Source organism: Micropterus salmoides, unplaced genomic scaffold (genome assembly GCF_014851395.1).
Source record: "Micropterus salmoides isolate LMB-PRFRI ecotype aquatic unplaced genomic scaffold, ASM1485139v1 Ms_hic_scaffold_2, whole genome shotgun sequence".
Classification (NCBI taxonomy): domain Eukaryota; kingdom Metazoa; phylum Chordata; class Actinopteri; order Centrarchiformes; family Centrarchidae; genus Micropterus; species Micropterus salmoides.
This window is the reverse complement of record NW_024041150.1, coordinates 25,250,067-25,277,332: the sequence shown is the minus strand read 5'-3', so window position 1 is coordinate 25,277,332 and position 27,266 is coordinate 25,250,067. Positions and strand designations below refer to the sequence as shown.

At 41.1% G+C, this 27,266-nt stretch overlaps 3 protein-coding genes across 7 annotated transcripts; 2 read left to right on the top strand and 1 right to left on the bottom strand.

Moving 5' to 3' along the window:
• Positions 1–4,127: 4,127 nt before the first annotated feature.
• trip6 (thyroid hormone receptor interactor 6) lies at positions 4,128–14,908 on the top strand. Of its 2 annotated transcripts, none has more exons than XM_038730434.1 (11): positions 4,128–4,219; positions 4,705–4,740; positions 8,895–9,135; positions 9,723–9,826; positions 9,980–10,093; positions 10,207–10,800; positions 11,546–11,639; positions 11,764–11,933; positions 12,120–12,298; positions 12,434–12,554; positions 12,883–14,908. In XM_038730434.1, the coding sequence occupies exons 3-11, from the start codon at positions 8,904–8,906 to the stop codon at positions 13,012–13,014; spliced, it is 1,740 nt and encodes a 579-aa protein (XP_038586362.1). In that variant the 5' UTR covers positions 4,128–4,219; positions 4,705–4,740; positions 8,895–8,903; the 3' UTR covers positions 13,015–14,908. The 2 variants fall into 2 exon arrangements, with proteins under 2 accessions (XP_038586362.1, XP_038586361.1); XM_038730433.1 differs by lacking the exon at positions 4,128–4,219 and adding an exon at positions 4,226–4,441.
• A 616-nt stretch (positions 14,909–15,524) lies between these two features.
• On the bottom strand, positions 15,525–16,049 carry sst5 (somatostatin 5). The gene is made up of 2 exons (XM_038730432.1): positions 15,909–16,049; positions 15,525–15,727 (listed from the first exon to the last, which is right to left on the bottom strand). The coding sequence occupies exons 1-2, from the start codon at positions 16,035–16,037 to the stop codon at positions 15,533–15,535; spliced, it is 324 nt and encodes a 107-aa protein (XP_038586360.1). The 5' UTR covers positions 16,038–16,049; the 3' UTR covers positions 15,525–15,532.
• A 2,411-nt stretch (positions 16,050–18,460) lies between these two features.
• Positions 18,461–26,385, top strand: LOC119911528. Of its 4 annotated transcripts, none has more exons than XM_038730430.1 (19): positions 18,461–18,603; positions 18,803–18,861; positions 19,581–19,670; positions 19,772–19,896; positions 19,979–20,122; positions 20,742–20,792; positions 21,436–21,609; positions 21,704–21,800; positions 21,891–22,108; positions 22,670–22,823; positions 23,072–23,259; positions 23,330–23,447; positions 24,498–24,712; positions 25,157–25,274; positions 25,361–25,530; positions 25,611–25,708; positions 25,780–25,910; positions 26,042–26,092; positions 26,272–26,385. In XM_038730430.1, exons 1-19 carry the CDS (start codon positions 18,563–18,565, stop codon positions 26,367–26,369), a joined length of 2,340 nt encoding a protein of 779 aa, XP_038586358.1. In that variant the 5' UTR covers positions 18,461–18,562; the 3' UTR covers positions 26,370–26,385. The 4 variants fall into 4 exon arrangements, with proteins under 4 accessions (XP_038586358.1, XP_038586356.1, XP_038586357.1 ...); XM_038730428.1 differs by having other exon boundaries at positions 18,462–18,603; positions 23,033–23,259; XM_038730429.1 differs by lacking the exon at positions 18,461–18,603 and adding an exon at positions 18,633–18,728 and having other exon boundaries at positions 23,033–23,259.
• Positions 26,386–27,266: the final 881 nt, after the last annotated feature.

Genomic DNA, 27,266 nt, shown 5'->3' with positions numbered 1-27,266 from the left:
GAAGGGAGGGAGCTCTTTATAATGTCGTGCAGGAAGCCCCCATGCAACCAGAGCTGCTTGTTTCCTCTTTCCTCAATGCCCCACGCGTACACTGGAAGGAAAAGCCCTGGCCCAGGCCCCGGGCTCCAAGTATTTTTAGTGGCCTATTAGTTTTTCTAAACCCCCATAGCTCTGTGCGAAGTAATGGCAGGAAAGCATGGTGTGTTTTTGTGCCATGTTGAAAAAATATATATATGAGGACCCTTGGGGAGATGCGGTACGTGCCTGGCTCTCCCGGAGAGCTTCAGCCTTCCCCCACCAACGCTTTCCTACCCTTCACGCCTCTCCAGGACAGAGGAAACTGCCTGAGAGGAAGCTGGAAGACCAACTTTTTGTTGGGTAAACAAGCTGTGCCCTCCTTGTTGATAGTCTATCTCATTATTATGGGTACTTTTTAAGTTTCATTCATATTTTGGTGATTTCCGAAATTTTTTAATTTGCATGTATGAAGCTTTGACATTCAAAGGAAAACTGTGTCATTGCTGAGTTGACCAGTTTAAGTAAACGGGCACTAATAAGTGCTCCACAACAGTGTCCGGAAGCTCCTGGCTTGCTGCCTGAGAGCAGAGGCGTAGTGTTATGAGGACCAAGAGGAAGGAAGCAAGACCAAATCGATCATTCTAGATGGGAGACACCTTCTCCTGGTGGTGAAAAACAACCTTTTCTCTGCCCTGACTGAGAGAAATGCAGCCGACAGATGTGCAGGAACTGCCCTACACACCCACCTGCACACACACATACTTCTGAATGCATCCTGCAAAGCTGCTCATAGACATGGATGAAAACGCCTGTGCAGGACATCCGTCAATAATAAAGCGAGCAGGAGACAAGGGAGGAGAAATGAAGATAGGGGGGGCATAATGGAGCGAGGGGGAGAAGGGCTCAGGGGTCATGAATAACAACAAAAAAAAAAAACTAGTGGAAAGTTACTTCATCCTCAGGGCAGCCTCGGGTTCACAGAGAACCAGGCTCAGGACAGTTAATTGAGGCACCGCAAAAGTGAACTGTGAACTGTGTTTCCTTCAGATCAAAGTATTTCACAGAAGGAGACGTTGAAGAAGGAGGAGAGAACTCTTCAAGGTCGACTTCGGGTAGATAAACGCTTCTTGAACAAAAAGCGAGGATTGCAGAATGAAGCAAGTGGACATTTGATTAATAAAAAGAAGATTATTATTATTATTTTTTATTTCAACTGATAAGACGGCACCCAATTCAGATGTACTGTCAAAGAAAAATATGGAATGAGCTGAAATGTAACATGTGTAGTTAAAGGGATGTAGCCTTTTCAATTGTGTAGACCAGTGATTCCCAACCAGGTTAAAAAGAATATATCCACATATTAAGCTAACAATTGTTAGCTATTTATTTTAGCTAAACAGTTGTCGACCATTACAGTTAATGAATTGCCAACTACTTTGAGTAATGTTCTTACAAAAATCAAAATCAAAATTCTCTGATTTCAGCTTCTTAAATGTGAATATTGTGTGGTTTCTTTACTCTTTCATGACAGTAAACTTCCAAATATCTTTGGGCTGTGGACAATACAAGACATCTGAGGACATCATTGTAGGCTTTGGAAAACAAGGATTTACGTTTTTCACCATTTTCTGACATTTTACAGACCAAACAACTAATCAGTTATTCGAGAAAAGAATCGACAATGAAAATAATCTTTAGTTGCAGCCCTACAAATGATTGGCCAAAAGCTATGGTCAAATGGTTGGAACATCAGCTTTGTATGGAAGTAGTGAAGATGACCAAACCAACCATAACATCGACACTTAAATTGTATGAGCAGAACAAACAATATCCATGTTTATGTAATAAAATGTATAAATGTTATATATTTGATACATGACAGGTGTGATCATGATAGATGCAAGTTCAATTGACAGGGCTGTGGGGGTACTTTAGGTCGGGAACCACTGGTGTCAAACGCTTTAATACTGGTTGGGTGCTTTGACCAATGCATGCAGGTCTAGTTGAATTTTGGGCTGCAACTTGTAAAATTGTAAAATCTCTTTTGTAGATGTGTTTTATGAAAAGCAAACAAGTCAGATGAAATAAAAATCAGACAACATGACCATGTTTGGATATAAATCCTTTGAAAATGTGAATCGGAAGCGAGGTGTTTGCATGGGGTGTATGGCTCGTGTGCGTGTCCTTGTGTTTTTATTTGTTTGGATGGAGGTCGGATCAATTGTGTGCTTTGTAAAAGAAGGAGAGAAAAAAAAATGAAAAACCATAAAGGAAAACAACGATTAAGAAAACAGAGAGGGAGATGTAGGTCTCGGCTACTTCCAGGCATTGTGAGAAGAACGGATGAGGGGGGCGGTTGAGGAAAAGTGAGAACATTACTAAACAGGTTCACCAATGGACGGAAGCCATTGAGTCCATCCCGTTGGCAAGGCTTGGCAACACTCATGGCAACTTCCTGCATGTTACCCCATCTGTCAGTGCCCATCAGCGACCCCATTCTTGATAAAATGCAGAGCTGGTACTGTTGAGCATCAAACTGAAGACTCCAGTGAACTTAAAATGAAGAACAAGCACAGTTTTTTACAGTAATTTCACAAGCAAGTAAGATTTTTCAACACCTATTTAACTGTCACTCCTCGTCAAACAGAACAAAGGCAGGGATTCCCCTGGTTTTGTGGTTTCCTGGTTGCCTGGACAGAATTTTGTTTATCTGATAATGTATGGGCTGAGGCCATGCTTTGACTTCAAATCCCAGAGTTGATGCCAAAGTGTTGATGGCTCCGCAACAATAAGAGATCGGCCCCTTCCTGTGATTGCAGAGCACCCTGGACATATAAGGACAAATAGCCACAGAGCTACTGGAAGGAGGAGCAGGAGGAGGAAGCGGGGGTATCCCAGGGAGCAGCCGTCGGTTGTTTGTCCACTCACTGGCAGAGATAGACAGGGAAATAAAAAATAAATAAATAAATAAAGTTATGAAACACGTCCTTTGAAGAAGTGCCTTAGGGAGAGTAGTGGGCCTCCAACATGGTGCTGGATAGAGGGGGGGTGGGGGGGCGAGAGAGACGGTTGACCCAAATCTCATGAACCGCAAAATAATAAATCACGCGCTTGACCTTCATATTAGCTGCTGCTTGCTGTAAACAACTATATAGATGCATGTATTTATTTCACTGTGTAAAATGTTATTTTATTTCAAATATGGGAAACGTCAAATATTTATTTTAAATGAAAACCCCAAAGTTTTAAGTAGAGATTTCCAAAACATGTGACATTCAGCTCAAAAAGCTTAAAAATCTATGTTTCCTGTTAGAAATGTGGATTTAATTTATGCTTATCATGGGTATGGGACTAAAAACTTGGTCTAGTATTCAAGGGTTTCACTTTGTGTTGAAAAGTGGTGGGGACGTGAGGGCTCAGATTAGGGGTGTGACGATACACTTAATTGTGTTCACAAGAACAAGAGGAGAAGATATTTTTACACTATTTTGAAAAAATATTCAACGGTTATGTAGCTGAGTGGGATTTAATAATGTAATGTAATAATAATAACAATAAGGTGGAAATATCTTTATTGACTGTAACTAACTAACTGTAATCAGTATCTTGTTTTCTTTAGCTTAAGTTACTTTTTTTTCTACATTTACATTGCATTTCATATTCTCTTATTGTGCAGACAAACAAAGTTTTAATCGTGTTCTAACCTCGTCTCATCCCCAGCAGTATTCAGTTTATAAATATATAAAGAGGGAATGTGTTTAGTTATTTGTGTAGAGTTGTAAAGCCTATAATGTGTTTCTTTTCTTCCAATAAAATGGTTACAATGATGAATCAACAGCCAAATATTCATTAAGTCTGTGTCATGGATTCATCATCACTAACTCATGAACACTACTGCTTTTCCTTCTTTTAGGATCCTTGTTCATTAGCTTAGATCATTAGCTGAAGTTACTTTTTTTTGGACAATGCACATTTGTTTCTTCTATATTTACATTTCATTTCATGTTTTCTTATTGTGTAAATAAACCTTTCTCAAAACATTTTAATTTGTTATTTAACATTTTTTAAGATTTGTATTTCTCCCCCACCCCACCTCTGTGCGCGCACACAGGCACGCACGCACAGACAGCAGTAGCTACGTCAGACGTCGTGATTGAAGTGAAGAGCTGCTGCTGCTAAAGGCCTCTGGATCGGTCACAAAGTAGGTTAACGACGCTAAAGCTAGAAGAAAGTTATCCCGGGATAACTTTCACTGACCCTTTAACGTGTAAATGGAGGCGTAACGTTAGATGGTGTTTGTGCGGCTCGTTTCGGGCGGTAACGTTTGGTGTCGGTTATTATTTCATTGTTTCCTCCTCGGCTGTGTAGAAGTTAGCCTGGAGGCAAGGCACGGGCTCTGCTCGAGTTCAAAACAGGCTATCAAGTAAGTCAGCAAGCCTGTTATTAAAGTTAAATGTTGCTAATTATCATCCATTATGGGTTAGTTTATTACTTAAGTGTTATGTTTTGGTTTTACACGTATGTGACGCACAAAGGACAGATTTGGACGAACAGCACTTGGTTCCTCTTTCAGTCGTGTTAATGTTGCTATGAGGAACTAAAAACAGCAACATGTCGCTAACTTAATGTGTCTGTAATGTGCCGTCTCTGCTTTGTTTTAACAATTTTCTTGTTCTTGATTTGTAGATGAGACTTAAGGGAACAGGAGAGTCACTGTAAAAGGTAGGACATGCTAATAATAGGTTGCTAATGTTGATTAGAGACACTGTTTACAGGTATAGTGTTTTTAATCGTATTTCCTAACCCATGTTGACTAACGTCCTGTTGTCTTAATGTTATTTTCTATCTAATTAGCACATATCGATCCATTAAGCTTTATTGTGTCAAACATGTTAAGCTAACAGAACCTCTGGCCTTCAAAATAAAAGCGTGAAAATACTGTGGTTGCTATCCAAAGGCAAGAACAGGGAGTAACGTTACATGGGGTTGACCTGAATTCATCGTTAATTTGCTACAGTTATCTCAGGTTTGTTTTTAATCAGTTTTCTGTGTTGCTGAAACGCTTTTATTACATTTTATTTTGGAATTTTAAAACACCGGATGTTGTCTTTGTTTATCCCAGCTTGCTTGACTCTTGTCAGCAACTTTGACATTTCACGAGCTGCTACGCCTTCTTTTGCATTCAGCAAGAAGGTCCAGCCGAGCTAATTGATTGACAACTGGACGAGCTACAAAACAAAACAACTGTCTTTAAAACTGATAAAAAAACTGTGATCAGATTACTTTCCTGGCCCTGTAGCTCACCCGGATCGTGGAGGTGGTGGTCACTCTTTCCTCCACGTGGTAACTGTGTAATGTCTGTCAACCCCATGAATAATGGTAGCTACAGCAGCCCCATGAATAGAAATATAAAAGTCAAAGGCTTAAATGCTGCGTTGCAGGCGTTGTATTTCTGTGTGTCTGCATCACCTCATCTCATCCATCATTATAATCCTCTTACCAACAAGGACTTATCAGGGCCACACGACCCACATACAATCAATGTGAGTGGGCTGTTTGCTTTTGGCTTGTCCTCCTGTTTGCAATCCTTTTTTAGGCATTGTGTCGATCACACAGTGGCTTTCCAAAAAGGCGTTCAAGTACATGCTTTAGCTTGACTCCTGTGTGCATGAAATCTGAGAATTGATGATTCACCATGTAATCATTTGCTCACTTTACTTAATCTAATCCCCAGCAGTATTCAGTTTATAAATATATACAGGGTGTGTAAAATGTGTGTAGTTATTGGTGTTTTTAGAGTTGTAACGCCCCTTATTTGTTCGTTTAATCCAATAAAATGGTTGCAATGATAAATTCATTGCCAAAAATATATTAATTCTGTGTTTTATATTAAGACAGATACCGATGTTGATATTTGAGGATTTTAAAATTCTTCCGCAGTCTTCAAAGGTCATCCCTAACATTTGTTATGTGCAGTTCTCTAAGATAACGTGACATAATGCAGTTGAATTTTATTTCAGGTTATTCTTATAAATAGTATTTTGAACAAAGCACAGCTGATGGCTGTGTTTTGTGGCAGATATGTGGCTTCTAATCATCGCTAACTCATGATATAGAGTTGCAACGATTAATCGAACTGTTATATTAATCCCCAACTATTTTGATAACAATTAATCAAAATGTCCAAATTCTCTTATTCCAGCTTTTCTAATGTGAATATTTCCTAGTTTCTTTCCTCCTCGGTGAGACTAAACTGAGTATTTTGGGGTTGTGGACAAAACAAGACACTTGAGATTGTCATCTTGGACTTTGGGAAACGCTGATCAACATTTTTCACCATTTTCTGACATTGTCTGGACCAGACAACTAATTGATTAATTGCGAAAATAATCAACAGATTAATTAATAATGAAAATAATTGTTAGTTGCAGTCCTCCTCATGAAACCTACACCTTTACTTGTCATCTTTAAGGATCCTTGTCTAAGATATAGATGGATATATACACGCACGCGCACACACACAGGTGCTGGTCATATAATTAGAATATCATCAAAAAGTTGATTTCTTTCAGTAATTCCATTCAAAAAGTGAAACTTGGATATTATATTCATTCATTACACACAGACTGATATATTTCAAATGTTTATTTCATTTAATTGTGATCATTAAAACTGACAACTAATGAAAGTCCTAAATTCAGTATCTCAGAAAATTAGAATATCACTTAAGACCAATACAAAAAAAGGATTTTTAGAAATATTGGCCAACTGAAATGTATGAACATGAAAAGTATGAGCATGTACAGCACTCAGTAGTTAGTTGGGGCTCCTTTTGCCTGAATTACTGCAGCAATGGCATGGAGGCGATCAGTCTGTGGCACTGCTCAGGTGTTATGAGAGCCCAGGTTGCTCTGATAGTGGCCTTCAGCTCTTCTGCATTGTTGGTTCTGGCATATCACATGTTCCTCTTCACAATACCCCATAGATTTTCTATAAGGTTAAGGTCAGGTGAGTTTGCTGGCCAATTAAGAACAGGGATACCATGGTCCTTAAACCAGGTACTGGTAGCTTTGGCACTGTGTGCAGGTGCCAAGTCCTGTTGGAAAATGAAATCTGCATCTCCATAAAGTTGGTCAGCAGCAGGAAGCATGAAGTGCTCTAAAACTTCCTAGTAGACGGCTGTGTTGACCTTGGACCTCAGAAAACACAGTGGACCAACACCAGCAGATGACATGGCACCCCAAACCATCACTGACTGTGGAAACTTTACACTGGACTTCAAGCAACGTGGATTCTGTGCCTCTCCTCTCTTCCTCCAGACTCTGGGACCTTGATTTCCAAAGGAAATGCAAAATTTACTTTCATCAGAGAACATAACTTTGGACCACTCAGCAGCAGTCCAGTCCTTTTTGTCTTTAGCCCAGGCGAGACGCTTCTGACGCTGTGTCTTGTTCAAGAGTGGCTTGACACAAGGAATGCGACAGCTGAAACCCATGTCTTGCATACGTCTGTGTGTGGTGGTTCTTGAAGCACTGACTCCAGCTGCAGTCCACTCTTTGTGAATCTCCCCCACATTTTTGAATGGGTTTTGTTTCACAATCCTCTCCAGGGTGCGGTTATCACTATTGCTTGTACACTTTTTTCTACCACATCTTTTCCTTCCCTTGGCCTCTCTATTAGTGTGCTTGGACACAGAGCTCTGTGAACAGCCAGCCTCTTTAGCAATGACCTTTTGTGTCTTGCCCTCCTTGTGCAAGGTGTCAATGGTTGTCTTTTGGACAGCTGTCAAGTCAGCAGTCTTCCCCATGATTGTGTAGCCTACAGAACTAGACTGAGAGACCATTTAAAGGCCTTTGCAGGTGTTTTCTGCAATATTGAACCTTTTCACAATATTCAAATTTTCTGAGATCCTGATTTTGGGGTTTTCATTAGTTATCAGTTATAATCATCAAAATTATCAGTCTGTGTAGAATGAATGTATACATTATACAAGTTTCACTTTTTGAATGAAATTACTGAAATAAATCAACTTTCTGATGATATTCTAATTATATGACCAGCGTGTGTGTGTGTGTGGATGGATAGATAGATAGAAAGATATCTCAATGTGGAAATAGTTCACATTAGGTTGTTCCTTCTCTTCATGAAAACTGTCAGGTGCGAGTCAGCGCTTTGTCGGCTCAGCTGTTTACTGTAGCGTTGTTATTTATTCCGCAGAGGATACATAATATATTGTTATGAGCCAGGTGTTCACGTGTATACAGACACATATCATTACACAATATTTCCTCTCCTGTTTTTGTCTCCGCTTCATTTGGAAATCAGTGATACCAGTGTGTAAACACCCCAAGACAATTACCATTGTGGCGTGTAACAGGCAAGGGGTAACCACGGACTTGCACCTGTTTGTGGATCTGTGTACGAGGATGTTTCTGTGCTGGAAGACTTTTGCATGAGCATTTGTCTCGAAGTACACGAACACTCAACTCGCACATGTTTCAGGGCAATGTGTGAGCCTGCTGGAAATCCCCGAGCCTTTCAGAGTGGCTGCTCTCTTCCTGCTACTCAACTAGAGGCCTATTGTTCAATGTGTGTGTCCCCTTTGCCGTAGGAAACACAGCCTGAAGCATCCCCGTAGTTTCCACTGGTTTCCTATAACAGATACACACGACTGCCACAGCTGTGCTCATGCAAGTTATGGATAAAAGCTGAAGACATAATCATGCGTACTGACTGAACTGACAGTTCAAGTATTGTGTGACACTGATTTGCATTCAGCCGTTGTGTAGAAATCTATGCTGCAGCCATATTATAATATAAATGTTATTAATAGAACAACATGGCCAAAACATTTTCCTTTCACTCTTTGAATTCAGAAGCCTACCATGTCCGGTCCCACCTGGCTTCCACCGAGGACTCTGGATAGCCCAGAGCGAGCCGTCCCCCAGATGTCCCACTCTGCCGGCTCTGCAATCTATCGAGCACCAAACAAGAAGGGGATGTCCGACTTCCGCCCAAAATATGGCCCCTATGACCAGAACGGAGGAGGAGGAGGAGGAGACGGCGGCGGAGGCGGAGGGGGGATGGCCAACAGGTACATGGCTACTGGACCCACAGGTAAGAAGACCTCTAGTCAGTGGAAATGTGAAAGACGAAGTATCTTTGGACGTACTTAAACTAATCCGATTCAAATAAATACATCGAAGGCTTGGCTTAATTTACTTATTCAATTTTGTGGGTCAGTATTAGAAGATATGTTTAAATGATGATTTTCTACATGTAAAACTGGTGACTTCTGCACTATACTTTCCACACCTCTGAAACGACGTGTGTGCAGCTTTTAGTAGGATTTAGTCTACATTACTTTACATTCAAGGCTCCTAATTACTGCCTGACATCTATTTACTTGATCATACAACAAAAAGTCGTACACAATAACACTCTCAAGTCTCAACATACTGTCTTTTTATATCTACACCACCACAGCTAGACCTTCACTTCAGTCTCCTATTGGAACTGTGTTGTTGTTGTGTGTTTATTTACATTTAAGTGTCAGGATTTTCCCCTAATCTCCAAGCCCTCAAAACGTAGATCTTATGAAGGAAAGTCCTTTGAAAGAAAACTCTAATTTAGTCCGTGTCAAAGTGAAAGATTCAAGATTGTCTGGAAAATGTATATTTTTGTGTCTGTTCTCTAACCTGAAGGTGGGCCCATTCATCATTCGTCTAGCGATCACTATTACTCCCCTCCGCACGGTCCCAAAGAGGATCGCAACTGGAGCCCTCACATGGACAGCTACGAGCTGATGGTGGGTGAAATTTTTTTTATTGCTTTGCTGATTATTAAAAACATCTTCATTTGGAGCGCCGTCTCTATTAATCTGTGAGATGTCACCTTCCGAACACGGTAATAAATACAGTCCTTATGTGCTTGCATGTTTCTTATGCTGTTCTGTTGTTAGCACCGTGGTCCTGAAAAGTCAGCGGGCTATCACTCCAAAATCGATGCTGATATTGACTCCCTCACGAGTATGCTCGCTGATCTGGACAGCCACCCCCAGGACACCAGCGCACAAGTAGGACAAAACACTTTATTGACACTAAATGGAAACATCTTCTTGAGTAAGTGCGTGTGCTCATAGTTGACCGTAACATTTGCCTTATGTTTTCATCACTGTGCTCCCCACAGCTGTACGACAATGTGCCTTACAACAAATACCTCTCAGGGGATCACTACAAGCCTGCACACCAGAGCGCAGCCCCTTCTCAGGGACGGCCATCAATGGGCTACCCCCCTCATCCCCAGAGTCAATACCACCCAGCGCCCCCTTACCCCAGCGAACACCAGTCACCTCAGTACTCCACTTCCCACCAGCAGGACTACTACTCCTCCTCTTTGACCCCTAAGCCCTACCCCCAGCCCGTCCCAGCCTCCTACACCACCGCCTCAACTCCTACTGGGCCGAGGTTCAGCGTCCAGGTCAAAACGGCACAGCCCGTCACCTACTCTCAGACCGGGAGACAGGCTGAACAGGCCTACACCCCACCCCCTCCTCGTCAGCACGTGTCACGCCCCCCTCCCCAGACTCAGCAAAGTCCGCAGGGCTGGTACCCTCAACACCCCAGTTCACAAGCTCAGGAGATGCACTCTGAGGCAGTGTACAAGGGGAGCAGCTCAGGATCTGGAGGAAGAGTTAACCAGGTTCAACTGCTCAGGAAAGGGATGGAAAATAATCAAACAGGGTCGGGGGCTGCACAGAGTCCTGCTTATCAGCCCAGTAAGGTGGGGACACATTTCTCTATCTTAAAAGTAAATGTGAGCTGCAAATACAACTGGTATATTGTGAAAATGTTGACTTTATCTTACGCACTCAATTTGGCAAGATTGAAATGCCATGTGAGCAGTTATTTTACTTAATAAAAATACACACAAATATGCTCTAATAATAGCTGGGAATCATCACATTTCTGGATATTAAGGCTAGTGTGATAGCTTTGTTTTGGTACCTGCACCAAATAATACTTTGAAAGATATAAACATGCTTTGTTACGAAATCATGTTTTCATTTGAAAGAAGAAGCTAAACATTTAAACTATTATATGTATAAAACACAAGCAGCCTATCAAAAACATAAAAAAAATATTGTCAGAAAATGGCAAAATGTTGAAATAAATCTGATAAGAGTAAGTAACTTTGGATGTGAACTTTGGTATTTGACATTTTTTTGATTCTCAGTGCTAGAAACACATTTTTGGTTGATCCCCAAAAATAAAGGTTCAGTACCCAGCCCCTAAATAACATCCAAGAGCCTGACTATAGGAACTAATTGCAGATAAACTGGTATCAGTGTTTATAATGGCTGATAAATGACTTAAAAAAGACACGGAGAGACTTATAAGGATCCTTTAATCATGTTATTAGCGTTATTGTTGCATAGTTTGTCCACCCGAGGGCACTCGTCACCCCAGGGATGATTTCTGGTCTTTCCAGGTACATGTGATTCATGTATCCTCTTTTCTTCCTGCAGGGGTTGGTAACAGCCAGGCCTGAGGAAGAGTTGGATCGACTCACCAAGAAGTTGGTGTATGACATGAACCACCCCCCTTCGGAGGACTATTTTGGTACAGTCGCCTCTTGTTACATTAAAGACTTACGAAACCGCCAAACCTGCTTTCTTTCATTTAAAGTAAAACAAACTCAAGATTTACAACATCTGGACTTTCTGTGTCAACCTCCCACTTTCAGGTCGCTGTGCCCGGTGCGGTGACAACGTGGTCGGTGACGGCAGCGGCTGCATCGCCATGGAGCAGGTGTTCCACGTGGAGTGTTTCACCTGCATCACCTGCCACGCCCGTCTCCGAGGCCAACCCTTCTACGCCCTCGACAAGAAGAGTTACTGTGAGAGTTGTTACATTGTAAGTTAGGAAACAAGAGTACAACAAAGATCTAGTTTATCCCATTTTTGGCTGGTTGTGTGTATGATGTTATGACAAAGTGTTTGTTCACATGTGTGTCTGCTTCAACCTCTTATCCCCTTTTTGTATTTGCCGGTTTGTTGTTCCTACTCTGACCCACACTCCTGTTTCTACTTTTCTTGTCAGAGTACATTAGAGCGCTGTTCAAAGTGCTCTAAGCCCATCCTGGACCGCATCCTGCGGGCCATGGGACGGGCCTACCATCCTCGCTGTTTCACATGTGTGGTTTGTAACTGCTGCCTGGACGGGGTGCCCTTCACCGTGGACGCAACCTCTCAGATACACTGCATAGATGACTTTCATAGGTATAAAGACGTTCAAACACCACGCCTAACAATGTTACATGATGTTATTCCCGTTTTTCTCTTGTTCTACGGTATAAAGACAAGTGACAGACATGTCCACTAACTGTAAATTTGGATGCTTGTCCTCCTTGACAGGAAGTATGCACCTCGCTGTTCAGTTTGTGGGGAGCCCATCATGCCTGAACAGGGCCAGGAGGAGACAGTCAGGATTGTAGCTCTGGACCGCAGCTTCCACGTCAACTGTTATGTCTGTGAGGTGAGGACAGGACTGTATAATACAAAATACCAGAAACAAGGACCTGTTAATTTAAGACTCTTTGTTAGGTTTGAGAGGAAACACAAGAGCTTTGAGTATTCGCACATTCATTTTTGGTCTGATTATTGCATGAAAGTTAAAAAGACTAATTTTAAGAAAAACATCTGCAGAAATCTTAACCCTGTCTGGAAAATGTAGGATCACAAATTACCATATTCTGTATAGTACGAGTGCCCAAAATGTGCAGTGTTTGTTAAATTTCTACATATATTTATGGGTCTATGCGAAAGTGTTAAGTTGAACTCACTGAAGTGTCTGTGCTCATCAGGAATGTGGTCTCCTGCTGTCCTCTGAAGGGGAGGGTCGAGGCTGTTACCCACTGGATGGCCACATCTTGTGTAAGAGCTGCAGCGCACGCCGCATCCAGGACCTCTCAGCCAAAATCTCCACCGACTGCTAATGAGCCTCTTGTCTGCTGCACCTTCTCAGCACTCTCTCACGACTCCACGGACAGTCAACATATCACACATTATTGACAGGAAATGCCCCTGCTTTGTTCAGACCCCTGAGCTACTACTTTCTTTCTTGGTTGGCATAAACTTTGCTACAGTTCCCTCTGTTGGTATCCAGCTGCAGTGGAGTTCTGGTGGAGCAACTGCCTCACTAGTTTCCTTTCATTCAGAGGTCCTACTACATTTTCTTTCGCCTTTGTTACACACAGGTCCTCATTTTACATTTAGTTCAGTATTGGCGTGACAGTGGCCTGACCTGCAGGCAGCTTGGGCTCCACTTACCATTTATCGGTACTGCTCAGCTATTACCTTGCACATTATTATCACTGTCGAAGACAATGAACGTACGGAAGGATATTATAGATTTAGATCTGAAAATGAGGGATTTTTTAGCAGAGAAGCTGCATAAATGATAATTAGGAAGGCGGCTTGTCTAAACAACGGGACCTGTACATTTGTAAAACACTAAACTTCAAAGTGCAGAACTGCCTCAAAACGAGCACATTAAAAGCACGTAATGCAACAACTGTGAGTGTACATAACAGGCTGGTTTTGTTTGACAATGAAACTGTTCCCAGCTGTTTTGGAGCGCATGTAGCCATGTTGAGACGTAGCCTCATAGCACGGGAAATGTAGACGAAAGGAATGTGTAGTTAACTTTATAACCCAGACGTTTTGGTTTTCTTTAGATTTTATTAAATGCTAGTTACACTATTTGCTAGAACACACCTCTCGTTCATACACTCAAACATTACAGTGTCATGTTGTTTAGTTAGAAGCTCATAACAGGATTTTTGCCTTTTTTTTTTTTATCATCCGGAATAACATTTGTGAACTATGAAAAACACAAACTTGCTTTGGTTTGTTTAACATTTATTGTTGTTTGATGCTTGACTGTTATATTGAATATAATGGTGCAATGAAGTCAAATGCTTTCTTCTAAGGAAAACAGGGTGTTGGTCACTTACGTGGCTTAAAAACATCCTTCTGTGTGAAGCTTCAGCCTCGTGTGAAGAATGTAATATCGGGAAAAGTGTGAAACTAAAATGATTTAATATTTAAAAGTTTATTGGGTAGCTTCTCTACTTGACAAATACTTCTACATGCTGTTAATTCGTTACATTCAGTGACATAAAAATGGAATTGAATGTAATGAATTATTAGCCCAGAGATTGATTGCGGTTTAGATTTTTGTTCATCCTTGGACTCACGTGGGCCGAGCTGTCATTCTCTGAGATTTCGGAGCTACAGTATTTTTGTTATGATTGTGTTTAACCTCTGTCTCTCCGTCCTGATTTTGTATTTGTGTAACTTAAAGGGCTAGAAATCTGAAAGACTTACCTCAAGGATGTCATTCAGTTTCATAATGTTCCTTTTTATTTTGTTTTTTTTGAAACTTTGTGAATTTTGCTTTTGGTGTATGTGTGTGTGTGTGACACAACTTGATCATGCTAAAGCGGTTCATTCATTTTAATTTTTCATCTCTTGTTAATTTATCTCATCATGTGTATACTGTATTAATCTGCTTTGTATCATTAAGGTTATCATTTCATTCATCCTCCGATGTGTCATTTTAAATCCTAACCCATGCCAGCTCGTGTGTCAAACTCCTTGAATCACGTGATTTTTGTTTCTGTTACACCGTCATCCATTTAGCCTCCTTTCTGTGTGTTCAGTTTGAAATGCTCTGAATTAGAGCTTGTACATCAAAGCTGAATACACGCTGAGAGGAAGGATGCCATTTTGTATCAAATAAACAGGAAAAACGTGAACACATGGGTGGATTTTCTCCTAATACAGTTTGTAATAACATAATTGATTATTAAAATGCCAACAAGTTAATTGGTGTGTTGGTCACTTTTTATACAAACATCGCATGTTCAAAACTTAACAGGGCACACCACTGAAGTTCACTTTTCTAGTCACAGAGAATCTTCTTTGGTCCGAATGTCTTCTGTCGCCTCCTAAATCTGGGGGGGAAAAAAACAACCTGATGATGTCATAGTGATGTCATCAGGGTTATTCTGGCATGGGCTTGGAGGCTACGAAGTCTGAGCCAAATGCCTGGGTCATAGTGTGGGCTGTAGCGTTTGAGAGAGGTTCACCAGGCAGGAGCGGTCTGACAAAATATGCAAGTGAGTTGCATTATGGGAAACGTAGGATCACGTAGGCCCTGCTGCTTCAGTTTTGACAGTTCTTGTTCTTGTAAGTCTCCAAAGTTGTGCAGTACCAAATCACTGGAGAGAAAGAGAATCAGGATATCGCTTGACAAACAAAACCCTTTTAAATCAGGACATTTTATTTTACGCACTGTACATCCCTGCCAACCTCAAAACATACAACCTTATTACTGTTTACAATCGGCAATGAATATTTGGCATCTTGCAGTAAATTATCCAGTTACAACAAAGTGGATAAATGTATCCTAAAACAAAAAACCCTCCAGCTTGAACAGTTCTTGACGTGTTAACACGAGGTGAACGTCTTCCAGAAGAAGTTACGGCAGCCTGCCTTGCGCTCTCTTTGGGAGAGGGGAAGATGTCGACGCATCACCTCCTCTCCGACTCCCACCTCCCTCTCGTCTAGCTCGGGGAGCATCTCGTCTCCTCTCGCTGCCATAAGTTCAGACACAAACTTCAGCAAGAGCAAGTGAGTGAGATCCTAAAGGAGGACAGAAAAGGAATGGCAACTAAAAAAAGCACTTCGGACAAATCACTTCCAAATTTAAAGTTGTTCCCTTTGAAAGATGCCAACTGTTAAACACCTGTCTCAACTCCTGACAGGCACTTCCTTCATTTTAGCCATTTAAATCTTTGCAACATTAAATATATGTGTCTCTCACCTTGTCGTTTTCAAGGTCTGCTCTCAGAGTTTCTGTCAGCATGTCTCTGCGTGGAGCTCCGCTGACCTGCACCAGCAGCACGGAGGAAAACAAAGCCACAAGAAGTACCTGCACATGAGAGCGAAGCATTTCCACCCCAATCTAAAAACAGAAGAATCCAACTCTTCAGTTCCCTGATTGTCCGATGATGTGCAATGCTGCAAAGGTCCAAAATATAACAAACCTATCAGAAAGTATGACGGTGGAGGAGCTGAATGTGATCACTGTTTGAGTGTGTTGAGCTGATAAATAGGCCTCTTCATCTTCAAACCCTCCTCATCCTCAAGCCAACAAAGTGATGTGATTGGCGGTGAGGGAGCGAGGAGGTGTGTGGTGGAGGTCATGAACACAGGTGTAACTGGACAAGATAAGGTCATCCTCGCTGTGACGGCATGGACAAAACTGCTCCTGTAACACGTCCAACAAAACCTCCAGAATCTGACTTCTGGGTTGATTAGTACTCGTAACTTTAAATGTGAAACATTAGATGCTAAACAGTAAAATCAAAGTTAATGCAAACTTATGATTTTACTTTGGTCATGGTTTGCCACACCAGCTTCGTAGGTGTCCTGAACTCAACATGAGGCCATCATGCTACGCAGAGTTGTTAATGACACAAAGTGACTCAAATGTTAATGAGGCAGCCTGGACACTGCTAACCGGTCCACCACCCTTTATGCCGTCACTTTGAGTCAGTGGAAAATAAGCACGGAGAAAATCTAAATGTCAGATGGCAAACAAACCACTCGATGTATTTTGTTTGCAGTCTGGGCATAAATGAGGACATAATTGAAGTGTTTGGTCAAGAGTTGAAGGTTTTTATCACCTTTCATCAATCAATAATTTATAGTTTGACCATTTCAAAACACAATGTCAAAAGAGTGGGAAGGTTGCAGGCTCATCCAAACTGCCCAGTTAACTTAGTTCAGTGGTTGTCAACCTGAGGTTCAGGACCACACAAGAGGTCACAAAATCAACGTGAGCGGTTGCGAGACCATTGAACTTCATGGGATGAGATTCTACCCATCAAAAACTGTTTACAGGTCTGCACATTGTGTTGTATGAAGCCTTTTGTAATTCCAGATGTTGATGCCCAATGTCTGATGTACTGCCTCAGATGATGTCAATTGAGTCAGTATCAGCTGGGTCTGTAGAGCGCAAGTTTGAAAATGACAAAAATCTGTGAGTGTGGAGTTCATCTCCTCATCTCTGCTTAAAGCTAGCAGCTTGAGGCTACATCAGCCGCTACTAGCAAAACACAATCCAATCTAAAAACGTTACTGACGCCGGTCGAGTTGCTTTGTGGGAAATGTAAGTGCCAGGTTTTGACATTAAAAAAGAGGATGTATCAGTTTTGATCCTTTTATTTTACTGTCCATCATGATTCAGACAATACTATAGGAGCACAATGCTAAATCTGCAGAGAACTCTTTTAATAGGATAGGAAGGCAGATTTCTTTTCAGGCGTTCCACCTATTCAGCGGTTCTCAGATTTTTGTGACCATGCCCCCCCTTAGGAATCAGTAAAAAATCCCTGCCACTCCTATTATTATAGGTTTGATCAATCACCCAGCGGGAAATTAGTTACAAAATGAGTCAAGTTGGATGTAATTTTTAAATAATAAGGTCAAGAACTGGACATGCTTGTACCCTGCTCACTACATGAAAGTGAACTAAAGACCATCAAGGCTTCATCTTACTGTGACTGACCTGCGTGCTTGACTGGCATTACCTGTTCTTAATTTCCTCCCTGTCCAAAATGTATCATCCCCACATTAATCAGATTCATTAAACTTTATTTCTGCTCCACATTTTGTCCTCCAGTCATGTGTCCTCAGTTTGAGAACCGCTGACCTTTTTTCCACCACAGGACTCTCGATGATAAGTCTGATTACTTAGCCTTTAATCACGAAACGACTTGACTTTAAGTAACATTTTCCGAGCAGTGGGGATGTCGTGACCGCAGGTGTCCAGCTGTGCTTCCCTGGACAAAGGAGACGGTGTGATGATCACATAGATCACACCTCCACTGTGTCAGAGTTAATTAAACATCCTCACCTACGGTTAGATAACTATAGGATTCTTAATGCTGTCATTAAGTTCAATATTTTATTCTGTATTTCAAGCTGGTGAGTCAAATATTTCTATTACCATCTGACTAATTAAGGTGCACATTTTAATGTTGCAGCTAGTAAAGGTGGAGCTCATTTTAATTACATTACTCTATACGCCTAGGTAGCTTCATCTCTAACAATATATCGTATTTTATATGTTGTTAATATTTTTATTAATGATCTAAATCCACAAAGTAAGAATGTAGTGCTAAATGTACTAAAGTAGAAGTAGTAAGTATAAAATGAAAATGCTCAAGTAGCCTACATCAAATTGTACTTGGTTAATTGCACCTCTGCCTGCTGTGGAGTGTAATGTTCACTTTACATCAGTGACAAACGCGCTCTGTCCGCTGGGTGTCGCTGTAGGATCGCATTTTCCTTCAGAGCCAGAAAACCAACAGGTACATAAATGCCTCACGAAATAACGTCTGACCTTTTGCTGATTTACTTTGAGGATAATTATAAACTATCATTGCTATACAGCCTCTTTTATCTATAAAGATGAACGGAAGTTTTTTGCTAATTAGCGTCTTAATTAACAGGTGAGTGAGTCAAAATGGCGACATTTCCCGAATGCAAACAGACTGACAGCTTTCAAATCGGGAGTCATAAACTGAGTCTCCATTTGCTTTTCCGAAATGAACATATTTGTCCATATTCTGTGTGGGTGAGTTTAAAAGTGAAAGGCAACAGCGTGATTTAAGCCTCATGTAAAGACTTACTGATGTGTGTTTGTTTCAGTAACGTTATAGTGTTGGTCCTCGGGTCACCTTTCAGTGTTACAAGTCCAGTGCCGACAGGTAAGACCGGTTTACCGACAATGAGTGGCCTCATAAAGCTTGAAAACCTGTTTCATAACTTTACTCGGGAATGAGCGAGGAGCAGGGGACTCTGGTGGCTCCAGTGGATATTACTTCAGCAATGCTAATAAAACGTTTTTCTTTCAATATGTAATATATCACCTTCTCATGTCATGAGTTTTATATTGCTGGAACATTACATATCCTCTCACAGGGGAAAATACAGTGCAGTTAACAGTTTGACATGGTGCAGTGCGAGATACAGAAATGCCAACTGTTATTTTATTAATCTTACATTATTTAATAAGAACAGACAAAGCAACCATACAGTGCATGTATAGAATATGGTTATATGGCTGAAAATAATACAATATTACTGTTTGGTAATATCAAAGATGGCAAATGCAAAGTTATGCAAAGTCACTCAAAGTAATCACATTTATGTTCAAAGCAATTGTCCTCAAACCAGTGGATTTACCGATACAACAACAGAATATTAATTCATTTTAGAAAAAATCTTCATATAATCTCAATACAATTTTGCCAAACGTGTATTTACTGTAAAATAAAATGTAGGCCCCACTGCAGTCATTTTTCAGTGTAATGACAAAAGCCCAGGGTTTGCTCAGTTTAATGCATTTTCACATTTAGTGAATCCTTAACACAACACTTTTGTTTCGTAATTGGTTGTGATTTGACACCATTCTTAATGTTTTCAGGAACGTTTCAGATCAAGTGCCTTGAGCGTCACTTTTGGCTTTCTGTCAAGTCCAGCTTCCTTGGCCTGAGGATCCGTTTTGACTTTGAAGGTATCTCTTTTTTATCATCATGTGTACCAGAAAATGTTCTTAGTAGACGGAAAAGGTATCGAAGACGTATTTGTTAAGGAGTTTTTGCTGTAAACCACCAGACCAGTATGGATTCCACCTCTTGTCTGATCAGGAGGCCACACTCTGTGGTTACACTGTCCTAATCAATGATGTCGGAGATCTGGTGTTTCGTGCCTCTTTCTTGGCCTGTCATGTTCACAGCGAGGTAGATTTGTTTTCCATATTTTAATGCTTTGATTATAATGTAAAATTGCAAAGCTAACAGCTTCTGTATCCCTCCCCTGCAGGGAGGCACAGACTATCACCTGCGTCTTTGGTTTGTGAACCTGCAGGCGGATGGGAAGGTGGCGGCGTACCCCTTCAAGCTCCACTGCTCACTGCACGGGAGGTGGAGCACCAGAGAGATCATCTGTGAGGAAAACTACATGGAGGTGAGTTACTTACCTACATAGTTACTTCTTAGTTAACTTTTCATTTTGTTCTACTTGCAAAGACTCACACACAGTGAAGTTCAGACCAGTGCCAGGTTCAGTCCATTAAAGCCCAAGGGGGTAGAACTTGACTGGAAGCCATTTTGTTGAGTCCGCTGGATTAAATTTGCTCTCGATCTGAATGGAAATTTATGTAATGTATGGTTGTGTCAAGATTAAGAGTAGTTATGATGTGGAAAAATTCAGATTCAGCCTTTCTACCCATTGATGGATTAACATGCAGATTTGTGTGTGTTTGATAAACAATATTTAGAAATGTTTGTATATTCAGAGTTTCCTAAATAGTGTAGTTTGTGAAAACTATTTTTTAAATGGTGGTAATTTATATTAAATACAAGTAACTTGTATTTATGGTGATCTATAAGTCACCTGACTGAATGGTGGACTGTTTGTAAGGAAACTGGAAACTATCTCAAACACCATCCTGATGAAGCCGAAAACAATAAAGCATGGAGCACAATTTTTGCCTTAATTTGAAGGTACACCTTTCCAAAATGTGCTGGAAGAAGAATTGGGCAATTTTGTGAAGGTAAATCAAGCCCTGTCTTTTCCTCTCTAGGTGTCCCTCCAGCAGCCTGTCCTGCCTGTTACATCCAAAAATGAAAAGGAGGTTCGTAAGACTTTGCATTTATTGTCATAATTATAATACAGAATTCCTGATTCCTGAGTTACAAGAGTTACTTCTAACCATAAATAATACTTATACTTATAAATACTTCTAATACCGTAAAACTTTAATTAATATAATATTTATTTGCTTAAATCACTGAACTCACCCTGCCTATATTTGGGACAGGCCTTTAATTCCCTTACCATGCCGGTAAATCTGAATGAATAATACTTTGGTGCTCATTCTTTACATAAAATTGAATTGAATCAACGATTGAATTATGGAGAATCTAACCGATTTAACGATGTGTTGCACGTCATATTGACAAAAGTTTAAACATTTATATTTGAATGAGTGATCTAAGCAGCTTAGCGCTCAAGCAGGTAACATGGTGGCCTTCAAGAGGTTTTAAACATCCAGAGAACTTTTATAAAAAACAGACCAGGCACTGTAATTGAGACCTGCATTGATTTGTCAAAACGTGTAGTCACACCAGGCCAGTGACAGGCATCGGATTGGGACTAGGCTTTTAATTGAAGTTTTACGGTAATATGATTTTTACTGATGTTTTTCTGTATGGGTTCATAAATTATACATATTCATGTCAGATAGGTTGATTAGACACCTCTTTGTCATTGAGCAGGGAGCCGATGAGGCAGACATGGCCGTGATGTTTCACAGAGATGACCACCACCCAGAGGAAGCGAGGGTCTTGTCCCTGATGGAGGCTGCTGCTCTGGGCTACCACGTCTCACTGCGTGGCTCACACCTCACCCTCCGCTGTCCCTACGCCTCCCTTCTCTCATACTTCATCAAGGTACACAGAGACGATATAGCTCACTGGGGATTAGGCCTGCATCATTCAGTTATTTAGTGGATGCTGTGTGTGGGTGTGTTTCTGATTTTCCCAGGAGAGGGGAGTGGATTTAGAGATTGTCAGAGCAACCATTCTGTACCAACTCCAGAGCAACGTCCTGGAGGTTGACATCACTGTTGCCTGTGCTCTGAGTTAGTACGGTTTATCAGTATTACATTATTTTGCAACTGTGAAATGCCAGATAACAATGTCTCTCTTATTTCCCCTTTCTCTTTCCCTAGATGAGGCTACAGCACATGCGTCTGACCTGCTGTGGGCTGTCCCTTATATTCTGTCTCCGTTAGTCCACGGTCAGTTCAGGGGCCGAGGCATGAGGATGGGAGTGAACGGCCAGGCTCTGAGTGAGTCTGAAAATAAAGAGAGGGGATTCAAAATCGGCCTGCAGGAGGGGATAGTGGAGGTCAGGATTCCTTTAGGAGCGCATGGTGGACACATTAAGGTATACAAAGAAGATGCACTACAGGACGATGGTTCCCACCCATTGGGGTAAATATGAGGGATAACAAAATGATTCAAAAAGATTGATTATTTTTGTGTTTTGGATTAAATGGTATTGGATAAATTTACCTCTCCAGACTTCAGCCTTTATATCAACATTACGGCATTAACCCGTGAAATTATGTGACAAGTAAACAGTGTTTCATCTTAAGCACTGCTACATGAATTTACACCAGATTTTAAAAACACAGCCAGGACATTTATCTGTGGTGGTGTGCACAGACATAGCGGCTCTTTCAGATATGCTGAGAGTGTAACTGTTTTGTTTTTGTCTGTATTTATTTTTATGCATCTTGGACCCAGACAGGAACTTGTTTATAAATGAATAGCATGTGTGAATGAAGTACATTTGTTGCAACCAGTCTACTTGTTGATAATTTAATTTAAAATACAGAAAGAAAGAAATAGAAATCAGTTGTACAGCTTCAAAAGTTACTGTACATTTTCTGTGTGACTGATGGGGGGGGGTCCCCTCTCTGTAAGTCTGCTGTGATTCTTCCAGAGTGGTGTTGTGAGGGGCCGGTACAGCCAGTCCATGTCCGTCGATCTGTTCTTCATGACACAGTGGGAGGATGAGCGCTGGCCTCTCACGCAGCATCGCACCTTCAGGCTCCTGAAGACGCCTCTCGTTCCACAAATTCCAGTCTTCTCCAACAGTAAGGCTTTCTTATGTTATGTTAAGTCGTGAAAACAGAAAATAAACATTGGAGCTTGGTTAGGACAAAAGGGTCATTTCTATGTTGGATATATCCACCATTTCACAGAATACTTTTTAAAGTTACACACAAAAGGATGTTGAACTGGAGCCTTTAGGTTTCCAGTGTGTTGAATATACGGCCATGGATCTCTCTCTCTCCCTCCACAGACACAGTCCCATCTGAGGGACTGTTTTCTGTCACTTTAGGCCTCTTTGCACCTGATGTTTCCGTCCAGAAGGTGACAGTCGATGGCGGTGGGGACCTTTTAACCTGGACCCAGACCCACATAAGACAGAGCGACACAGATCTCCGTGTGCTCAGGCTCTCCCACTCCAACGGGAGCCACTCCTACCAGCTTCTTTTCCCATTGACACACCCAAAAATAATCCCAGAGGTGAGACTGACTGAGCAGTTTTATTATGTGTACAACTTCAAATCTGAAATGACCTGCCGTCTAATCCCAGCATATAGGTGGTGGCTATGAGACCTACAGCCTCTCGTTCACCTTTACTCTTAACATCTCACCCAAAGGAGAGGTCTTTTACCATAAAGCCACCGTAAAGCATATCGTTGAATACGCACGTGAGTGATTCATTTAGCAATTCAAGTTTCTTGTCGCATTGATTAGGAGCATTTGGTGACGTTTAAATGAATATACTGACGGCTTGCATGTTTTATGCCCACAATTAGAACAACTTGTATTGTTCATATTACTACAGACCATTTTCCAATGCAATGTATTTTTTTGGATTAATTTCATTTGAAAATCATAAATTTCCAAGATTTAACATTTTAAAATGCCCATGTGTATGTGAATAAATAATATATATTAGGGATGTGCATCTCTGTCACCGAGGCCGATGTGATATGCATCTTGATGCTTTGTCAACGATCTGACACATTAAAGATACGTATGAAACAACTACCAATGTTCCATATTATTCACCGCATTGCAATTATATAGATTAGACTGAATGAGATAGGACACGATGCAAAAGAATAAGCTATGCAATTCAATATGGTACAGAGTTTGATTTTTATTTTACTATATTTATCATAAATTAACTAAATCATAAATTACTTCACGTATTTGTTGCTCTACTACTGAAACTCTGTAAGCATCTTGCAGTTTCTTTATCTCAAAACATGTATCAGACAAAAGATAAAATAAAACCGGCCTTGAACTTGCCTTAGACCAGTCCTTATTTCCTGACTCCAGTTAAACTTTTATAACCGCCCCACACATTTACAGTTAAACAATTTGAGGAAGTTACAATAATTTGCTCAACAGTCTTGCTAGCGGTACCTATGGGGCTAGCTAGAGCTGAATCTGAGAGGGAGGGGGAAGCAGACGTCCCCACACTCACACCATGTAGCCGCTTCAGGTGAGTTAGTTTTAGTTTTAGGTTAGTTGTAATTAACAGTATTCTTGTAGAAAATGGTGTGTGACCAACATATTTGTTGTTACAACGTGCCGCTGTGTGACGCAAAATCAATACTAAACATTAATAGAAAATTAAATTGATTAAAAATCAATGCAAACTCAACCACATGCTAAACTCTTCTCTTAAAATCTGAATATCACCCTTATTAACATCTGCCCCTGATGATTCCCTATCTGTCCCGGTGCAGCTCCAGTGTCCCCCAAGCTGGAGGTGAAGTGCACACAGAGCAGCCTGCTGGTGCTGCTGCACCACGGGACCCAGGCCGAGCTGCAGTGGGAGCTCTTCCTCGGAGCTCACAGGCTGGACTGGGACCTGGTGATGATGGGTGGGTTCATAGTGGAGGCGGAGGAGGATTACTTGACTGTGGAGATCCCCTCCTACAGCCCCGGAATGAACTATATGGTGATCAATGATTCATTCAATCAAAGATTTTCACCCGATGTGACGTAACATCATTGTTCATTGATTTGTCAGTGTAACAATAATACTGTTAGCAGATACTTAATTTGGTTTTCCATTTACTCACCTAATGCCTAATCTTCATCGTACGGATTCTGATACAAGGATCCCATCTGTGAGTGCAATTAGGTAAATTTGCTTTCAAAGTAAATTAAGCATTAGAAACACTCCTCAGACTCTGTTTCTTAAACTATCTTAATGGATGTTGATGGATACTTTGATAAGACAATCCACTGACAATCCACTTACCATCAATGCTTATGAGAAGATCTTCAGTGTTTGTGCTTGTTTACAGACTAATTTAATGCTCATCACACGTCACTCCATCACGTCGCTGCTGTCGTAATGCTTGATTTCTCCCGTCTGCCAACTTCTTTTCCCCTGCAGGAGCTGACATTGCAGGGTCTTGTCTCTGGAGTGGAAGTGTCTGTTGTGGATGCAGAGTCTCTGAAAGTGGAGGACAGTCTTGTCTGTAAATGCACCTTCCCTGTTGGAGAACTACTAGGTAAGACACAAGCTCAAACTGGAGCATAACATTTTTTTTGTCCTTGGTTTATAATAACCCTGACACTCGCAGTATTTCTCTGACAGTATGTTTGCCAGAAGGCAGGATGGTGGCAGTAGTCGACACCACCCACACCATCCCGCCTACTCACCCCAATCGAACCACGCTATTGGACCCCAGCTGTGTTCCCATGGAGACGGACAGTGCCAGAGCCCTGTTCAGCTTCAGTCTGGACTCCTGTGGGACAACTGTAACTGTGAGACACTTGAATTTTTTGACATTCAGACAGAAAATATGCTTTCTGGCCTCCCAGCTGATTTCTTCATATTTCCTCAGACTGAGGGAAATTTCCTTGTTTATGAAAACCAGATCAGTTACCCTCAAAATTTTCTCCCTTTGGATGATCCCCTTATACACAGAGATCCTCCATACAGGTGAGTAACGTACATACTGAACTCGATCTGCCTTTAAATCAGATGATCGTGTTGAGTCTTGTCTGTTATAGGCTGACGATTCAGTGCCGCTACCCAGCAAATCATAGTAGTACTCTTGCTATCCAACACCCTTTGAACTCCTCCCTGGACCTTTCACCCATCAAGCCAGTCCAGCGCACACGTAGGGAAGCTGCAAACACAGGTGTGTGTGTGTGTGTGTGTGTGTGTCAGTGTGTCTGTGTCTTCAACTGGTATTTAAAAAAAGTTGATCTGAAACTGATGTTTGATATAAATTATGTAAATGTGTAATTTGTTGTTTTCCACTCCATTCAGGTCAAAGAAAATGGAGGGTGACTTCAGAGGGACAGCAAAACCTTCATCTAGGTAGTGTTGCTGTGAAACTTAAACTATTTAAATCATTGTTAAATCTTTGCTAGATGTTTTACACAAACACCTAAATCTACTTTTTATTGAAACTGAACTGGGGTGACTCATTATGAAGATGAATTATGTCAAACTTTGGTGTAAAGGACACGATGTCTAACCTGGTCTCCTCTTTTCAGGAGTTTCAGTGTGGATCACGTGGACGCTCGTCTCCATGCTGCTGCTACTGATGCTCTGCAGGGTTTCTGCATACTTGCCCTGTAACTTAAATAAATAAACACTTTTATATATTTTGTTGTAGATTATTTTGTACATCTTCTCTTTAGTGTTTATCCTGACAAGATATGAGAAATTAAATGAAAAGATAGCCTATATTGTTCCATTTGTAAACATGTAAATCCATTCTGTAGGGATGGGGCGTTTCATCCTGACGTTTCATAGCTGTGGCAAGATCCCAAAGCACAGATGTTTCAAAACACTAAAAAATGTCAGTGTCACGTGACCACTGTTAATTGTCCTGTCAGCTAAGAACAGGAAACTGAGGCTATAATTCACACAGGCTCACCAAAACTGGACAATAGAAGATGAGTCTCGATTTCAGCTGAGACATTCAGATGGTAGGGTTAGAATTTGGCGTTAACAACATGAAAGCATGGATCCATCCTGCCTTGTATCAACGGTTCAGGCTGGTGGTGGTATAATGGTGTGTGGGGGATATTTTCTTGGCATACCAATACCTATTGAGTATTGTTTAAACATGACAGCCTACCTGAGTATTGTTGCTGACCAAAGTCTGTGTTTCCAACACCTTGTTGAAAGTCAAGAACAATTTAGGCAGTTCTGAAGACAAAAGGGGGTCCAACCTGGTACTGGCAAGGTGTACCTAAATAAAGGTGTGTGTGTGTGTGGAGAGAGAAATTTGACAGGTGTGAAGATTATGATGGAGATTCCACGTAAGAGATCCCAATCTCTGGTGTGAGAACTTTTTGATACAGATGCCCCTGTACAGGTTGAGAAATATTTAACAGATGCGCTCCGAGGATTGACGATCATTTGATTTCTTGGCAGGAGTGACGTGCTGTATATACGCACTTGAATGTGATAAAAAAAAATTCCTGCAACCACGTGAACAAGTTTTTTCCAAGGCTGGAGAGGTCATATGTTTAATTAAAAA

Coding starts and splice junctions, on each gene's coding strand:
- sst5 (XM_038730432.1), bottom strand. CDS start 16,037: ATGCTTCGCTCTCATGTGCAGGTACTTCTTGTGGCTTTGTTTTCCTCC. Junction 15,728..15,908: donor CAGACCTTGAAAACGACAAG/GTGAGAGACACA, acceptor GTCCTCCTTTAG/GATCTCACTCACTTGCTCTT.
- LOC119911528 (XM_038730428.1), top strand. CDS start 18,563: ATGAACGGAAGTTTTTTGCTAATTAGCGTCTTAATTAACAG. Junction 21,801..21,890: donor CACTGTTGCCTGTGCTCTGA/GTTAGTACGGTT, acceptor CTCTTTCCCTAG/ATGAGGCTACAGCACATGCG. Junction 23,260..23,329: donor ACCCAAAAATAATCCCAGAG/GTGAGACTGACT, acceptor GTCTAATCCCAG/CATATAGGTGGTGGCTATGA.
- trip6 (XM_038730434.1), top strand. CDS start 8,904: ATGTCCGGTCCCACCTGGCTTCCACCGAGGACTCTGGATAGCCCAGAG. Junction 10,801..11,545: donor CTGCTTATCAGCCCAGTAAG/GTGGGGACACAT, acceptor TTCTTCCTGCAG/GGGTTGGTAACAGCCAGGCC. Junction 12,299..12,433: donor TGCATAGATGACTTTCATAG/GTATAAAGACGT, acceptor CCTCCTTGACAG/GAAGTATGCACCTCGCTGTT.